Source organism: Phoca vitulina, unplaced genomic scaffold (genome assembly GCF_004348235.1).
Source record: "Phoca vitulina isolate PV1807 unplaced genomic scaffold, GSC_HSeal_1.0 scaffold40, whole genome shotgun sequence".
Taxonomy (NCBI): domain Eukaryota; kingdom Metazoa; phylum Chordata; class Mammalia; order Carnivora; family Phocidae; genus Phoca; species Phoca vitulina.
The window spans coordinates 3,143,175-3,160,589 of NW_022589743.1; the positions used below are offsets into that span (position 1 = coordinate 3,143,175).

The window sequence follows — 17,415 nt, forward strand, 5'->3', positions numbered from 1 at the left end:
GAGCTGCGGAGGATGTGGAAGGATGCAGGGCCGCTGGAGAGCAAGAGAAGCTACAGTCTCTGTCCAGCGGGGCACAGATGAACGGACGGACGACATTGTCAAGGCTTACGACCCACGATTTGACCTCCTTTTGTTGGAAGGAGAGGAAAACAACATGCAGAATTAAACATTTCCTGCCACAAAATGTGTGTGTGTGTGGAACACCTTCATAAGTCCTAGGATACCTTCATAAGACCACTGCTGCCTTTCCTTGCCCCTTCTAGCCCCCCAGCTTGGGGGCTGAATTTACCCCCATTTGCCCTTGGGTCCAGAGGGGGTACAGTTGGGGATTCCATAGAGATGGTATTGTGATGCTGAGCCCTTTGGGCTACAGAGCCTCATTCAGGAATGTGTCTCTAGACATCTTCTTGATGTGTTACTTGTGTCAAAGGTAAAATCTGGGCTTGCTGGTGGTCTGAGGGCTGTTCTGCCAGATTTGGGGTGCGATGGTCTGAATTTGGGGTGTCACTTCATTGAGTGTTGGCTGTGAGCTTTCCCCGTTATTACTGTGGGCTCCAGGCTTTATGTATGTGGGCTTCTGTTGGGCTGTATGCAGTTGGAGTGTCCCTGGGTGACTTTGGGGTGGGTGCGGGTAGGGGGTGGAGATAGGTAGGCTGGAAGTGAGGGCCTGGGGCTTCCCAGAAAAATTAAGGGGATTGCTAGGGGGGCTTGACTAGGGTCTCTCTTTCCTTGTGGCCCATCACCTTGTTAGAAGCCAACTACATGTCTACCTTCTAAATCAACAAAACTTCCTTCTGAGGCTCAGGGAGAAGAGAAGGACAGGTAAAAGGGCAAAGGAAAGGAGATGCTCTAGATGCAGAAAAGGACTTGGAGGAGAAAGACTCCCTTCCCCATTCACTTGAATACATCCCAGACAGCACTGGCCCTGTAGCCATCACTTATAAATACGCGTGAGATGGGGAAGGGGCGGGGAGGGCTGGGGGGGGGTCTTCACTCTTTGCCCTGTTCCTTATTCATTTTCTTCATTTTCATCCGCCGGTTCTGAAACCAGATTTTGACTTGTCTCTCACTCAGATTGAGGAGTCTGGCCACTTCGTGCCTACGGTCCCTGGTGAGGTACATATTGAACAGAAATTCCTTCTCTAGCTCCAGCGTCTGGTATTTGGTGTAGGGACAGCGCTTTTTCCGGGAAGAGCGAGCGTGCAGCCAGTTGGCGGAGGGGTTGGCTGAAAGAGAAGCAGCGATAGAATCAAAGAAAGGAAGGGGGGATGAAAGGCCCCCATGTTCTCCTTCCAAAAGGACGTACCCCTGGCCTCCACTCCCCATCTTGCATTGCAGAGAGGGGACCTGGGCCTTCAAGTTCCCAGAAGGCGCCCCAGAGATGGGCCAGGAGTTGCTATTGACACCTTCAGGTGAGAGTTACTTGGACAGAGTGGAGCTAAACACGTACGAGGCTTCTCAGCATTTCCAAAGCTTTGCCTGCCTCCGGTCCTCTCTCAATCTCTTTCTCCACTTGGGTCCCCACTGGTCAGGACTCAGGTCAAAGCCCAACATGGCTAAAGCACCCCCCCCACACACACACACACACTGGCATCACCAGACTAACCAGAGGTGGTTGACCTGGAGGGTCCTGGCCTTGGGTCTGGGGGCGTTAGAGTAGGGTTGGGCTGGGGGAGAGCGGCTTCTATTCAGCCACAGCCGAGAAAGCTCCTGGCTCTCCAGCCCAGTCAGAGTGCACCCTGCCTTAATCACAAGCTTGCATCCCTTGGCCACATGGCAGCAGGCATGTGGGTCTGTAGATAACTTGTCCCCCCCCCCACGCACACACCGCAAACATGGGTCTGCACTTAGAGACGCAAACATCCAGCACACTCCAATTCACATGCAACCCAATTGCAACCATTTATCAACTCCAGCCTGTGGACAAGGGAGCGCCAGGGGCTCACAGATAACTTATGGTTGCAATAGTCTCTCCTTTTCCGCTCCTGCTCAGCTCACAGTTTGGTTAAAGCAAGTTCAGGGAAATTGGGAAGAAAGATTACTCCAGTCCCAAGGTGGGGAGCCATGGATGATGTGGGGGTAACAGAAAGCCCTTCACAGCACACCTAACTCCAACTGGTTCCATGTGAGGAAGAGCAGAGAAAGGGGTAATTGAGTGGGGGGGGGGGAGAGGAAACAAAAATATATACAGGATCGTCTCCTTTACCGTCTCTCTCCCTACCCTCCTGAACTCAGAAAAGTTGCCAAATAAAGCAGACCCAATTAAAAATAACAGCCACCCTTTGCTAGATTCTTCTCCCCAAATGAAAAGCACTGAATATATTTTTAAAAAATAATCTGGTTCCTCCTACACTAAGTACCGTGTCTTACCAATTTGCAGTGCTATTTCCTTAATGTGATTGCCTGGGATGGGACCCGCAGCCGCATTAAATATGAAAGAGGAAAAAAACTGTTAATAATTGATCCTAGCCAAACCACGGCCTTGCAGTAATGGGCTTTCCAGGCAGAGTTTGGGGCTTTGGGGTGGGGGGTCTGTTTGGGTGTGAGCCCGGAGGTTTTGGGAAGAGCCTGTGTTACCCAAACGCTAGTTCTGGTTCTTAACCCCGGCTGGCTGGAGGAGGTAGCACCCTGCAGGGACCTCAGGGGAGTGGGACAGCCCTCTATCCTCCAGCAGACGAGGACGCCCCAAAGGGCCTGTGGGCCACTATGTTGATGGGAAATCTGGCAGGGCAAGCAGAGACGAAAAAAAATCTGACCCTCGCTCGCCCAAAAGAGTAAGGGGTGAGGACTTGTTCCGGCCAGCCTGGGGGTTATTGTTTGGGGCTAAGAGCCCCCAACCAATTTGCCTTTCTCAACCTTACAAACGAAAAATATGAGACTCCCCCCCCCCCCCACATCCAGCCAGCAGCGCCTCCTGGAAATTAGCCAGACTTGGGTTCCTGGCGGGGGTGCTTCTGGGGGAGTGGGAGATGAGGAGTAACTACCATCGGAGGGGAAAGTTCTCCGCCTTTCCGCAAGCCTCTCTTCCCACCCCCCCACCCTTCCTCTCCCCAGGGTCCCTTCGGGATCTCTCCTTCTCCACTCTGGCTGTCGGCCCCGAAGTTCAGAAGCGATTCCCGGACTCCCCGAGAGGCGGACAGCTCCGGCTGGGGCTAGGGAGCCCCGCGGAGCGCAGCGGGGGCTGCAGAAAAGGAAGCTGCAACCCGGCCGAGGATGCCAAGGAGGGGAGGGGGCGGCCGGAGGGAAGGCTCCCGGGGAGGGGCCGGCGCATCCGGGGAGGGGGCTCAGTCACCGGGTCCTGGGCTTCCCCGCCCCTCCCGGCGCCGGCTGCGGACCGTGAGCGGCTACTGCGCGAGATCTGCTAGGAACGATCCTCCGCCAAGCTGTTGCATCGCAAATAAAATCCTAATGAGCCCCCTCCCACTTCCCCTTGGCCGGCTTTTACGGTCTGCGCGTGGCGCGGGGAGCTCTGCCAGCCGCGCGGCCCTGGGCAGCCCCGCGCGGGCTCCCGGCCTCGCTGGCTGCCGCCCGGTCCCCGGCCCCGCCAGCCCCTCTCCCCGGCCGGCGGTCGTCAGCCTCCTCCCCGGGCTCGGAGCCCGAGCCCCGGGGGAGTGGGGGAAGGGAGGCCGAGAGAGCAGCGAGGCGGTGCCTGCGCCCCAGTTCCCCTCCCGGACGCGGAGCCGTGGGGGCGGCGCTCCTCCAGCGGCCCGTCTCCCCTTCGGGGACACCCCGCTTGCTCGCCTCCTTGCTCCCTCTTCCCTCCTCCCCCGCTCGCTCTCCGGCCACCGCCGCGGTCTCCCTTCACATTGTCCGCAGTTTATTGCCTCTCCCCTCCCCTCCCCCTCGCCTGGCCTTCGGCCTGGTATTTCCTCACTTTTTATAACTTACTTTGATCCGGCCTCTCTTTGTCCTCGCTTCCTTCGCAAATTTTATTGTCCCCGTAGCCGGGTCTTTGATTAGACAGGACGGCCTCCCTGCCCGCCGAAGTTTCCAAACTGTACTCGGGCGTGCCCTGTTTGAGCAGCTCCCCAGGCGCGCCCAGCAGCGGCTCCGCCTTCACCGCCGCCTGGCCCTGCCCCGGAGCAGCTTCGCCGCGCGGCGCCGGCTCCAGCCAGGTGCGGAGGTACCTGCTCTCGGCCGGCGGGACGCCCTGGGGCTGCAGGTAGGGGTGGTAGACCGACGGCAGGCTTGCGGACGCGTGCGGGCTCAGCGGCGCCCAGGAGGCGCCGAACACCGGCGCTTTGGGCTGGAAGCTGCACGAGGGGAACTCCAGGTGCTCCGCGTGGCCCGGCTGCCGGGGGCTCGCGTACTGGCCGGAAGGAAACTTGGCTGGAGGAGCGTCCTCACTCTCGTGACTTATGATCGAGTCGACATAATAGCTGCTAAGCGTCCCAGAAATGGACATTCTCAGACATTATCCGGGCGCTCGCAGGGGGAAGGGAAGCGCTCGCGCGGCGGCGCCCAAGCAGGGAGAGGTGGCACCCAGACCGGTGTGAGGGCTTTCGGACGCGACCCCCCCAGCCCCCCACCCTCCCACCCCCACCCCCTGCTCAACTTCTCAGCCAACAAAGTACAGTGGAGCAGCCCGGCTCAGCGCTCCTTGCAAAATGATTGGTCAAAGTTTTTCCGACTGCCTGATAAAGCGTCAGCTCCAACATAAATCAATCGGGCGAGGGGGCTGCGCTCTCGCTGTCATCCGTCCGCACCGCATTCCATATCGAGGATGGATTGTTTTATGCTGATGCAATGTGCTATCACGTCAGGGCTCCGGCGGCCACGTAACCTCAGCCCGAGCTGCCGGCCGCCCGCCCGCCCGCGCCCCCCCCCCTTTTGCAGGAAGGGGGGTTGTTCTCGACATGGGGCGGCGGGGGCGGAGGAGAGGCGGAGGGAAAGCAGCGGGCTGCCTCGGGAGGGATGCAGGCTGTGGAGCCCTCTCCCCAGGCGGGTCCGGGAGGAAGCGAGGGCGAGCTGGGCAGAGGGAGGGAGAGAGCCAGCCTGGGGCGAGACCGAGAGGCCCACAGCATAATTAAAGAGGAGGTGGTCCTCTCCGCCCCCCCCCAAAGCACTGCCACTCCACCCCGCAGGCCTCGTTTCCTCTCCTCTGTCCCCTTGACACAAGATGTTTATTAAACAGCAGTGCAGCGGCAATCCATTGGAGATGAAGTAAAGGGGATGGGGGAGAAGTTGGGGGGGGGGGTTATAGGGCGTTATCCGCTTTGGAGGGTTCTCTGTGACTATGTTGGGAGGTTTATAGGCCTGGGAGCTTCTCCTGACCCCTCCGTAGCTGAGAGAGGAGACAGGGGAATCAAAGGGGGTGCGTGTCCAATGATCTGGTCCTAAAATTTAGCTATCCTAAAATTAGAACCTACATGAGGTTGAAGGTATTCATCAGGCTCTGGAAAGTTGAGTCTCTAAAAGAGTTTAATACAACTAGCCAAAGCTCCTTTAAATTTCTAGGGTCTCTCTCTGGCCTTGCTCAGAGGGAAGTATGGGGTTCCGGGGGTGGGGGCATAGCCATGACTCCTTCCCTTCCCTGGTAACTGCCCAGGCCCTTAAAATTGCCCGTTGGGGAGCTGAATGTGAGAAAGGGTTAAGGGAACTTCCCTAAAGTGTCAGCAGAGCAGAGGTATGGACAGGGGTCCCATGGTTATCTCCCCTGACACCCAGGGAAGAAGGGGACCAGTGAGTTTTTGCCTCTTCTGGATGGCTCCTCTCGCCCGGCATTGCCGTCCTGATAGATTTCCAAATATCGGTATTAGGTACCAGTGTAGACAGAGAGCCTGCGGGTCAGTCTCCCGACCACCCGTCGCCTTCCCTCCTGTGAACTCTGGCTGGAGCTTTCAGATAGCCCGTTTTATTGGTATCTACTATGCGGCCCTGCGCTGGGACTCCCCTGGGGCCACCGGCTGGCTTCCTGGCTCATCTCCCAGCCGCTGTTCCTCCAGCTTCTGCCCTGGGTACAGTCGCTTCTTGTGATGTAGGCACACAGGGAGGCACAGCCCCTGGACAGACCCGATTCTCCTCCGGGTGGGTTTAGGAGCAGGCTGGGGCGGGTTTTCTCAGCATTGCCGGGCCCTGGGCCCTCAACCGATAGGCTGTCCCCAGCCTTGTCCTTTTAACAAAAGCGGGGCCATTCTAATTTGAGGTTTTATCTTTTTGGCCATGTACCCCTCTGCCGTGCAGAAGGCTGCGGATCACCTCTGTGCACACACACAGACACACTCCCGCCCGCTTTTCTTTTCCAAATGAAGCCATCTCGTGTCATTACGTGTGAAATACGAGGGTGAAGCGCCATATTTCTTCACATTATGGCGATTTCAAAATGATTTTTTAAAGATCAATGCCAGTGCCCAGCCGGCCCCCTCCTCTTCCACCCCAGCTCTCCGAGGGCGACAGCCCAGCAGATCGGGAACCAAACGGCGTGAAGATCTGCTCTTTCCATGGGACCCAAGTGGGGAAACAAAAATCCGATGCAAATTCTTCTAAGTAGCGGTTGGACGCTTGGGAAAGTCCAGGGAGCTCCCCGAACTCGACAGCGAGAAAGCTGCGGGCAGAGCGAATGAATCACAGTTAAGGCAAAGCACCTGTTCTCGATTTGCCAGATGTATGGAGTCTGCTGTTGGCTTTACCTGTAATAAATATATTCTTCAAAGAAAAAAAAAAACCCTCTCCTGCCATAAATAATGGTGTTATGAAGCATGGCGGGCTGAGTATATGACTTTCTGTAGTATATAAATTAGGGCCCAAAAGGCCATATGGACTGTGGGCAGGGCCTTTTTTATTTATAGAAAAGCCACAGCGCTGGGCTGTTCTTAAGACCCAGGCCGTGCAGGCGCTGGGCTCTGACTGCTGCCCTTCTGGTTCCCATTCCCGGCCCAGACTTTGATGCTGCCTCTCTTTGCAATAAGAGAGAAGTCCAGAGGGACACTTAGTTTAGGGAAGAAGTTAGAGGATGAACATTTGGGCTCAGGACTTGTGCCCCCCAAGGGTGGAGAGTCCCAGCAGACGGGGGGCTAAGTTTGTGAGTTGCTGTCTGTATGGGGAGTTGCTCCTAAGCCCTGGTAGCTCCCAGGTGCTGGGTAAGGAGGAGACCCAGGCCTCTTTCCTGAGACCAGAGCTTCGCCTTTGCTCATAAAACTGGAGGGTGGGGACAATTCAGAATGACAGGTTTTGAGGTCTCTGTCTTCTCAGGATAGGGAACTCTGGAGCGAAGGGAATGAGCAAGCACCCACGCCCTGGACCCTTCACCCCAGCTCTCTTCCCTCCAGGTGGGGATGCAGATGCATCAAGCAATAGTCCCACCCTAGCCAGGCTTTCTAGAAAACACTGCTGCCCCAAACTGGAGCTCAATTCCAGCTCAGGGAAAGGGTTAAAGTGTCAGCTGGGAGGGAGCCCCTTGTCTGGGTGCTCTGAGGGTCTGTGGACGCCCTGAGAACCTTGTTTCCTCTCCCAAACAATGGTACCCACCGTGGAGGAGGGAGGCAAACAGGATTGCTGCCCCTGGAGTCCAGCTTCTAAAGATGCTTAATAGAGAGGTTGCTTGAGTGGGGGGATCACTTTATCCGGAGAGCAAACTGCTCCCCACCCCACCCTAGATCCTAAAGAGAAAGAAGGAAAACCTTGCCTTCCCTCGCAGCCTCTAGCCATTCCCAGCACAGGAGCTGCGCCTGAACACAGCTAGGGCCAGGAACTGGTGGCTCATAGAAGGGCAGGCAGGGGAGAGCTGCAACCCTGGGCCACACTGGGGCCCAGAGCAGCCAAGAGCGAGGCCGAGGTGGGGAGACCAGAGGCCGAGCCTGGCCAGGACCAGCCCAGCCGGTGAGTGCCCGTGTTACAGGGGTGGCTTTTGGAAAGATTCTTGTCAATAAGGAGAGAGAGAAAATCTAGACAGAGGGAAGGAAAAGAGAGAAGGAAAAACAAAAAGAAAAACAATAAATGGGAAAAGGGGGAAAGTTTGTGTTTAAACTTTGATAACTGATAAGCTAAGCTGAAATTTATGCATGTTGTATTTGGATAGACGTGTGTGTCCTGTAGGTATATTTCAAATCAATATTTATTTATGGGGACCCAGTGTGCAAATGTGCTGTGCTCTATGCTGTGTATAGACTATGTAATAAATAAATATGCCCAACTATAATACTGGATGTGCTTGGGCATTCATATAGAAGATCCAATGGTGCATATGTGGATGCGTGTATAACCCCTGTGAATGATGTGGGTTTACAAGTCTGTTCATATAAGAAGATCTATTACCCAAAAATTGTTGCATACATTTTTATAACAATCACACACCTATGGAAAGGGCGAAAACTTGAGTATTCGTGTACTTGAATTTTGGCTATAAAACATTATCTGATTAGGAAGCTTTGTTTGAAAATCTGCTGACTTGATATTTAAGCAAAATATTTACCGTATCCTCAAACAAGCGCACATAACTTAAATCTGAATTCTTTTACAACTTTCTCCTAAAATAATTCTCTGGAAGGTGAAGGAAATGACTCGAATTGGCCCAGGAGAGGTCATGAAATTTTGTGACTTTTTGGTTTGACCATGACATCCTTTACTGCGTATCTCACCCAAAAGTGCAGGGACAGTGTGCATCGTGTGATGCCTATTTCATGGTAGTGATGGGCATAAGAATCAAGGCACCATACTTGTGCACAAGTGTGTCCCTCACAAGTGTGAATCTGGCCAGTGGGCAAAGATGAGTGCAATGTGAAAGCCCTCAGGTAACTGCAGGGGGTCATACACAGCACTGCTGTCTCCAACGAAATTAGAAAGGTCCCCACGTCTATGTCCCCAACCACCCGGGGATATTTCTTCTGACCCAGAACCAGAGTCCAGACCCACTCTGAGAAAGAAAGAGGTGTGGGGATGCTTGCTGTGGCGGGGAGGGGGGCGGTTGGGGGAAGAAACCCTGGTCCCCAGAACCTTCAGCCTTTATCCAAACCAGCCTCTAAAATGGATCACATCGAATCTACACCCAAGGGTTCAAACCTCAGTGCTTCCCAAGCCTCCAAGTGGGGATTTTAATTGTAAAGTAACGAAATCTCCTGCCAAATCTCCCTCCCAGGATGTCAGAGGTGAAAGGAGGAACGGAGAGGTCAGCAGCCCAAGCAGACCTTGGGAATCTTCTTACCAACTCTCAGCCATCAGGGACATGGAAGGCAGTGGGGGTGGCTGGCTCTTTGGGAGGGGGCATCTAGGAGGCCAAACGGGGAGGGCGGCAGGCGGGGCGGAAAGGAGCTGAGCAGGTAGAAGGTTATTACGGAATTGCTTCCATAAAACCTGTGGCTGTTGTAAAACTCTCTGCTTTCCAAAGACTTTATTTCCTCTTTTCTCTCTAACATCCCCCTTTTTTCTTTTTACAGCACTGTTCCTGGGAGGGGGTGGCCAAGAGACACCAGGGATGGAAGACAGTCAGGCTCTAGGATCCTGGTGGCTGGGCAGGTTTGTGAGAGGCCCAGAGAGAAGTAAGGTAAGGCAGTAAGATGCTCCAGACCACCTTCACCCAGGCTGGAGGACAAGAAAATGTCAAGGAACAGCGTTGTTGGCCTTTGCCCACCAGGACAGTGGATTGAAGGCTGCATTTCTTCCAGGGCTGGGGGTGGGTCTCCCAAGGGCCCTTCCACTCCCAGCAGATGCCCCTTGTTCAGAGATCACCCCCCCTCCCAGGTCAGTTTGGCGCCGGAGTCCCATCCGGTCGGGGCCTCTTTCCCAGCCCCTTTCCACATTTCCTCTGCCTCAAGCAGGGGGGAAAAGTTTGGGAACAAAAGTTAGCTTATGCTTTGGACCGTCCCCCTCCTTCCTCCAGTACTTCCAGTTTTTCCTTTTCTGGGCAGAGAGCCAGCAGCCTCGAATGGGTTGGGGTCAAAGAGGGTATCACAGCTTTGCCCCCCCCCCCCCCCCCGTTCCATCTCCTGTCAGTCCATAAGTCTGGAATGAAGGGCCCAACAGCCGGGGCTCCTCTGGAGCAGGCAAGCCAGGCCCCTCTCCCAGTGGGTGGCCCTTGGGACCCAGGTAAACCTGCAGTCCAGCCCCAGGGTCTATGGGGAAGCCTTGGCCACTTTGTGGGGAAGGAGCTGAGGGATTGGGAAAGGTAGGACTTTTTCTGACCCACTTCTGCCCCACTAGGCAGCCCTAGGAAGGACCCTGGAGGCCCACAGGCTGAGGCGACATGGGATCCTGATATTTCCTTTTCAGAATGGGACATACTGAGTCCTCTTCAAGGACCTGAAGTTTCCTGTTGAAGTGGAGTCCTGTCCCCCTTCCAATGGTTACAAAGACCTCAAGGCCCCCCCCCCCCCCCGTATCTCTTGAAATCAAGCATTTTGCCAAGTTGGAGAGACTTACTCTGGAAAATCTAAATGTAGACAGGAGCCCAAGATCCCAAGGCAGAAAGCTTGAAACGCAACCACCATTTTCTTTGGCTCTGCGGAACAGCCCAGCAAGGTGCCTCTGGTGAGTGGAACGCTCCCCATTCCCCCTTTCCCTCCCAACGCACACTGAAAAGATACAGAAGTGTAAAGACACCCTAGTAACTTCCCAGATCTCTCCTCTGGGGGAACATCCTTGCTGCTTCTGGGTGAGGGACCTCAAACCTTGTCACCACTTCGCAAGGTGATACACTAGCCCTGACTCTGCTTCCCTCCCCAGCACCCCACTCCTCCAGCTAAGCGAGGAGCAGTAACTGCCGTGAGTCGGGTGGTTTAATGTCGTTGTGTTCAGAAATCCAGGCCCAACAACATGAAACTACCTAATTCACTCAGCAGTTCCAGTTCACGCTCCAGGTCAAGGGCTCCTTGAGGGCAGGCCCCTGCAGCCATTTTGTGCGCCCAAGCGGCTGGCCCTCTAACTCCATTTTCCGCCACGACTTCCCCAACAGAACCCAGTTGCTAGTAAACAACATGTCCAAAGACCTGGAGGCAGGACTCCAGGAAAAACCACTCTGGAGCTGGGCCTGGCAGCTCAGATTCCAGGGACTTTTGCTCTCTTCCAGGAGCCCTGGTGGATGGGGACCCTAGGCCCAGCGCCAGGCCTGGGCAAGGCCTCGCCAATACACCTGCCTGGTCCCCGCCTGTCGGCCTCTGTCTCTGCAGCTGGAGGTCTCCACAGATAAGATTTCTCACCTTCAGATTGTAATCAAGGTGCGTCTACACTCGCCGGAGGGCTAGTGCCTGTATTCCAGGGTCACTCAGGGCAGCTCTGAGAGGCCAAAGCCCTGCTTTGAGACTGCAGTATAGACAGAGTGGAGGCGAGTGCTGAGAAAGTGTCTGCAGGAAACACAGACGGAAAAGCCGAGTGTGAGAAAGTACCAGGAAAACTAGGGAGCAAACAGAAGAATATGACTGGCAGGGGAAGCGGGCTGACCTGAGGAGTCGCTGTGAAGTCGCCCGGCCAGAAACGTCTTGGGGGGGGCGGGGGGGCGGGCTGGCTCTGCAGAGCTGAGCTGTCCCAGGTAAGACCGTCCGTTCCGAATTCATAAACGAACCCGAGGGGCTGAGGACTCGGATTGGGACGCGGAGAGCAAGTTTGCATCTTCTTTCCTGACCTTCAGCCTGGGCCCTTCTCTCCCCGCCCCCACCGATGTCCCCTCCTGCCACCTCTCCCCACTCCAGACACCCGCAGCGTCGCAGGTGCTCACGCACACACCCCGCAGCGGGCGGGCGGCCCCGCGGGCCGAGGCGGCGGACTCACCTGGGCGGCGGCGGCGGCGGGGCGGGAGCGGCCGTCGGAAGGTGCGGAAGGTGCGCAGCCAGCGGCCTGTGCCCGTCCGGGCCCGGCTCCCTCCCGCCCCGGCCCCGGAGGCGAGGGTCCGAGTGGCCACGTGTCCGGCGGGGAAGTCCGAGGGAGCGCAGGAGTCTGCCTGGCCGCCCGCTCCCCCTCCCGGGTATAAATCTTGGGGACCGGAAATACAATAAAACTTCACCGTGTTGATGAACTTCAAATGGTTTACATCCCCTCCTGTCCTGAAAAGAAAGACGGCCGGGGGGGCGGGTTAAAAGGAAGGGGGAACAAATTTACGAGCCGCAGAAGCAGCCGCCTCGGCCCCTTTCTTTCGCCCGAGCGGACTGCGTCCGCGTGGAGAGAAGCAGCCTCGGCCGCCGGCCCCCGGGACTTTGCCTCGGCCGTGCCCGCCGCCGGGGACTCTTCTCGCGGGACTCGCCGGGGCGGCGGCCAGGCCTGGAGGCCACCGCCTGGCCTGACGACTCACCGAGCCCCCCACGCACAGCCTCGGCCCGGCTCCAGAGCCGAGTTAGACGCCGCGTCCTTCCTGCTACCGCCCGGGCTCTGCCCGCCACGCCTTGTGGCCTCCGGTCTTTGCATCTTTCCGCCGAAAGCGGGTTTTTTTGCTTTTTCTTTCTGCGTCTCTAGCTGCCCGACCTTTGCCCTGCCCCACCCCTGTGTGGCCAGGTACTTGCTGGAAGGGGAGAAAGGGTCAAAAGGCCTAAAGGGGCTGAGCGGGGCAGGGGCTCCCAGAGGAGAAACCGAGAGGCTGCTCTTTCCTGAGTGGAGGTGACGGCCAGCGCCGAGGAGCGTCCAGATTGGCCTCTGCCGAGAGGGCGGCCACCGACTCCCGTCCGGCTCCTTCAAAGGCTCTAAGTCAGACAAAAACCTCTGCCCGCACCTCCACTGCCCTCTCCATAGTTCTCTTCTGCTCTGGACCGTTTGTTGTCGTTGCTCTTGTTTTGTTTCTGTCCTTGTTTTGGGTTTTTTTGTTGTTTTTGTTTTTGTTTTTACCAAACTTTGTGGAATCCGGATTTGGAATCGCTATCAGGCCGTTGTGAATCAAAACCAAGGCAAATCCCTTTTGGCTGTGGGCTCCAGATAATTGGGAGTGTAGCTGTTGCTTTCCTGCTCACTTTGTCTGCTGGAAGGGCCTGGGTAGTGCACTTCTGAGCGGGAGAGCAAAGGAATTGTGATCATGCCTCACGGTTATTCACCAAAAAAATACCAAAGATTCAAGTCTAAAAGGCGCTGGAGGGCTAAGATGAACTCAGGCTCAGTGAGGCCTGGGGTGCAGGACTGAGGCCCAGCTGCAGACGCAGGTGGGGGTTTGGCGCACTGACATTCCCTCCTTCCCACAGACACACACAGGTGCGGCCCTGTGTGACCTGCCAACTCCACGCCCAACCCTCTTTCCAAGAAAAGGCCCCAGAACACTTCTGGGGACTTGTTTTTTAAAGTGATAAAAAAAATGGGGGCACCTGGTTGGCTCAGTCCTTAGAGCATGCGGCTCTTGAGCTCAGGGTTGTGAGTTTGAGCCCCACGTTGGGCATAGGGATTACTTTTATAAAAAAAAGGAAAAAGACAATTTTAAAAATAAAGTTATAAAAAATGGAATGGGCAGGGAAAATACTATGGTCTGCGGTTCGCAAATTTTCTGAAAGGCAGGCCCACTCTGCCCCAGCCAGTGGGGGATGGGCGCAGTGCCCTCTGGCTCCTTCCTTGCACCCAGGAGGAGGAAGGGGGGAGCTCATTAACAGCTGGAGGACAGGAAGTAGCTCGTTTCCATCCCGATATTCATATCACAGGATATGCCGGAGGAGGCATCTCCAGCTCCTTCCTTATTATGTGCCCGAACTCCCTCATTTCACTCTTTATCATATTATATTTTTATTAAAAATACTGTGATGGCAGCTACTGGCAGTCACCCCTCCTGTCAGGATTTGCCTCTGGGAGCTGTTAGCAATGGGCGGAGGGCAGGACGCAGGGACCAGCAGTTTCCACCCCATTCAAGACTGTTATTACCCACACACCCTGCCCCACTCTAGAGGCCTGCGGTGGGGGCAGGTCCGTGTGCTGGCTCCCTGCCCATCGCTGACCTGGGTCTCGTGATTCCTTGGACTGAGGAAAGGGGATTGAACCATTTTAGAGTCTTAGAGTCTGGAAAAGCTGAAGAGGCCACAGCCATAGAACAGACTTGATCTGTGCACACACAAATTTTGCAGACACTTTTCAAGGGCTTTCTATCTCCCCCCCCCCCGCAACCCCATCCCCAGAACCCAGGCCATGGATCCCAGTTTAAAAAATAAAACTCTCTGCATGGGGCTGAACGGACACCTCAAATGCATTCCCACAGATGCCAGCCAGCCTTCTCATTCCGAGGTTGCCTGGCCTGAGAGAGTCAACTTTCAATGCCCAACACAGACACCGACCAACAGGGGCGCTGGTGCCAACAGGCACCCTCCTGAATGCCATTCAGACCAAGTTGAGCTAACGGCCACTCAGGGGGTAGAGGCCATTTAGGCAATGTTTCTCTTCACCCTCAGATGTTTTCTGAATACTCTCCCCAAAGCACGTCGATCTCCAAATTATTCAGAATTGAAAATGCAGATGACCACGCTGTAAGATTTAGGGGCAACTTTTCCCTACTCTTGTGCCCCCTCGAAGCTAAAGCAGAATTCTAGCATAATTGGAGGCGACTGGGCATTGGATGGTGAGAGGAGGCAGAATAGACACGGATGCAGAACACGGGATCCTCAGAGAAACCGAAATTGAGACCCCCTTGCATTTAGTTAGAGTCACAAGGAGAATAAATATTTCTGGGCCTTCTTCTTCCGTCTCCCTTTCTACGGCTCATTACGTTGGAGGGGTGGGTTTCAGAGTAGTCAGAAATGCCGGAAGCCGCATCCCTGAGACCCAGGCTGGATTTTTTGTCCCCTGATTTCTGGCCGCCGCTGGGGAAGCAGCTCTGCGGTCGCGGGCCGGTGAGGCTGAGGCCGCGGCCGACCTCTAGGCGGCGCCCTGGCGTTGAGTCCTCGCGCCGCTCTGGGTCCCGCGGTGGTGAAGGGGCCGGTTCCCGCAGACGCGCTGGGCTTGGCCTGGAGCTGGCCGCAGGCGCGTCGCCTTTGGCGCCCTCTGCCAAGCAAGAGAAACACGATGAAACCAGTGAGGGCTGGGAAAGGAGTCGGCAGCTAATCCTGGCTCCATCCGCTCCCCACCCCCTACCCTCATTCCCGACTCTAGGGAGCCTTCCACAGCCCAATCGCCTTTGATCTCCCCAGGGGCCTGCTCAAGGGCAGCGCCGGAATCCTTAACCCCTCCCCTCAACTTGCAAAGGAAGACACTGAGGCCTGAAGAAGTGGTTAGCCCAAGATCACAGCAGCTATTAAAATGGTGAGGCAGGGCTAGACGACATGTCCTCTACTCCGAATGGAATGTTCTTACATTATGACGACCCCAGCAAAAATGCCTTTCTCACTAAGCAAAATTCATTTCCAGAAAGGCAGCCATAGGGGATTGTCTGTGTTGGAAGTTTGGGGTCTTCTGGATTTAAGATTTGGGGGAGCACATGAAGGAATTGGAAGCGGATATAGGAGCATCTCAGCTAGGATTGGGAGCCAAGGCAAGTGCCTCAGGCCCTCAAAGGCACGGATGAAAAACGACCCTGGGGATATTGTGAGGTTTGAATACTTTGTCAGATGCCCTGATGACTAAGAGAAGGTGTCGGATACACGACTGCCCCATAAACCCAAAGGAGAAAGGCCTTTAGGGCAGACAGTTGGGTCACTCTCCTTGGTTCAAATGGCCTGTCGAATTACAGGAAAAGGAAACCAAATTACAGGCGGGGAAACAGAAGCCTTGTTCGGGACCCATTCCCCCTGAGTCTAAGCTCAGAGACGCCCCAAACCCGAGAAGCACGGGGTGGGAGAAACTGGGGTCCCTCTCCTTCTGCCAAGCCGGAGACGCCATTTTATACTGTGGGGCCTTCTTGGAGACGTCTCTCCAAAGTTACTCTTAGAGGTCCCAGAGAATCCCCTGCGGGAAAGGAAGGGAAGGAGAGGGGCGAGGGGGCCGCCGGGGGGCCGGGGCAGCAAAGGGGCAGGCTAGGGGCGCAGCGCCGGCCCACGTCCGCGGCCCCGCGAGACGCGCCCTCCCCGCCGGGCACGGGGTCTCGTGGACGCCTAATTACCGAGAGCACATCTGGAGCAGCTGCGCCCTAGCCGGCCTCGGGCACATTATTCCGCGCCAAACCCTATTTTCATTCCTGAGGCTGAATCATAAAAGACTCTAGAGGCAGGATAAATTTGGGTCTGTGTGTGTCAGCAATCTTGTGTGTGTGTGCGCGCGCGTGCGAGTATGTGAGCGTCCGGGAGGCGTCTGTGCGTCTCACTGTGATTGCCCAATCGATTCGCAAAAGTTAGGGCGAGAAATGGAGCAACATCAGGCGAATTCAACTGCGAACATACTGCCGGCCTCATTATCCGCCCATTTCCAGGGAAAGCATTTGGGGCTGGGAATTAGCCAGTTAATTGCATCACTTCTTTGTTCACTTTAGGGCAGGAGAAACTATCTGCTTTTTATTAAAACATTCCGTATTTCAAAAACTTTAAGATCTTCTCATTGACAATTTTCTCTGTTTCCACCCCTGTCATACCACTTGAATGTTCAGATCTGCCAGGATCACATCAACATTATTACACACACACACACACACACACACACACACACACACACACAGGCTTTATGCTGGGAAAAGTAACTCAGTTTCTGCAGCTGCAAAATCTGGATGTCTTAACTCTTAGGTTTGTTGTAAGGATTAATTAATGTACAGTGTGTCTAGGATTTAGCACAATGCCCGGTGAACAGGGAGCATTTAGTAAATAATAACTATTAATAACAAGGAAGAGGAGGGGCGGAAAGAGGGGGAGGAGGGTGGCGGGGGTGGGGGGAGGAGGAAGACTGCTTTGTTCTCAGAGAACTAGTCTAGGTTGGAGGGTATGTTCTCAGCCTGTATATGTATAATGTATTCTTTTGCCTTAGAGCCATGTCCATAAAAGTGAGGCCCCTTGAACCCCTTGGCCTGTAACTACCTCTTTAATAAGGAACAGAGAATTGGGGCAATTATCTGGCTCATTTCAGGTTCAAACTCCCTTTAGCCTGAAGTATCTGGATCTGGTGGGGGAAAGGTCTGGGGAGTGGTGGCATATTCTCATTCAGCTTCTCAATGAGCCTTTTCCCTTTGCTGGAATGAGCAAGATCCTGCCTTAGAGGATGGGTAGAAAAGAAATAGGGAGCCCAGAAAGCTGGAATTAAAGCAGAGCATCTGAGAAATAATTCAGGAAAAACCAGGACTTGTTTATCTCCTGGGCATCAGGAGGCCCTGGAGTTCTCCGTGTATCGGCCTCAGAGACTCCCCAAACAAATCAGACCTTTGCCTGGTGGGAACTCTCATTTCACATTCCAGAAACGTCTGAGTGCCTACTGTGTGCCCAGCACTGGGCTAAGCTCTGGGGCTCCAGCGAGAGCTGCACTCCACCAGTCAGCAGCGCTGACTTGCAGCCAGTCAGAGGTCTCTGCTCCCAGAAACTAGTCCAGGGATCCGGGAAGGGGGAAGACCCTGCTGAGCCAGAACTTTTGGCCAATGACAGCACTGCCTTTTCAGGGCCAAAGTTCTGGTGCAGGGGTGGG

At 55.2% G+C, this 17,415-nt stretch overlaps 1 protein-coding gene across 1 annotated transcript; it reads right to left on the bottom strand.

Moving 5' to 3' along the window:
• Window positions 1-990: 990 nt before the first annotated feature.
• Window positions 991-4,405, bottom strand: HOXB9 (homeobox B9). The gene is made up of 2 exons (XM_032428959.1): window positions 3,889-4,405; window positions 991-1,226 (listed from the first exon to the last, which is right to left on the bottom strand). Exons 1-2 carry the CDS (start codon window positions 4,403-4,405, stop codon window positions 991-993), a joined length of 753 nt encoding a protein of 250 aa, XP_032284850.1.
• Window positions 4,406-17,415: the final 13,010 nt, after the last annotated feature.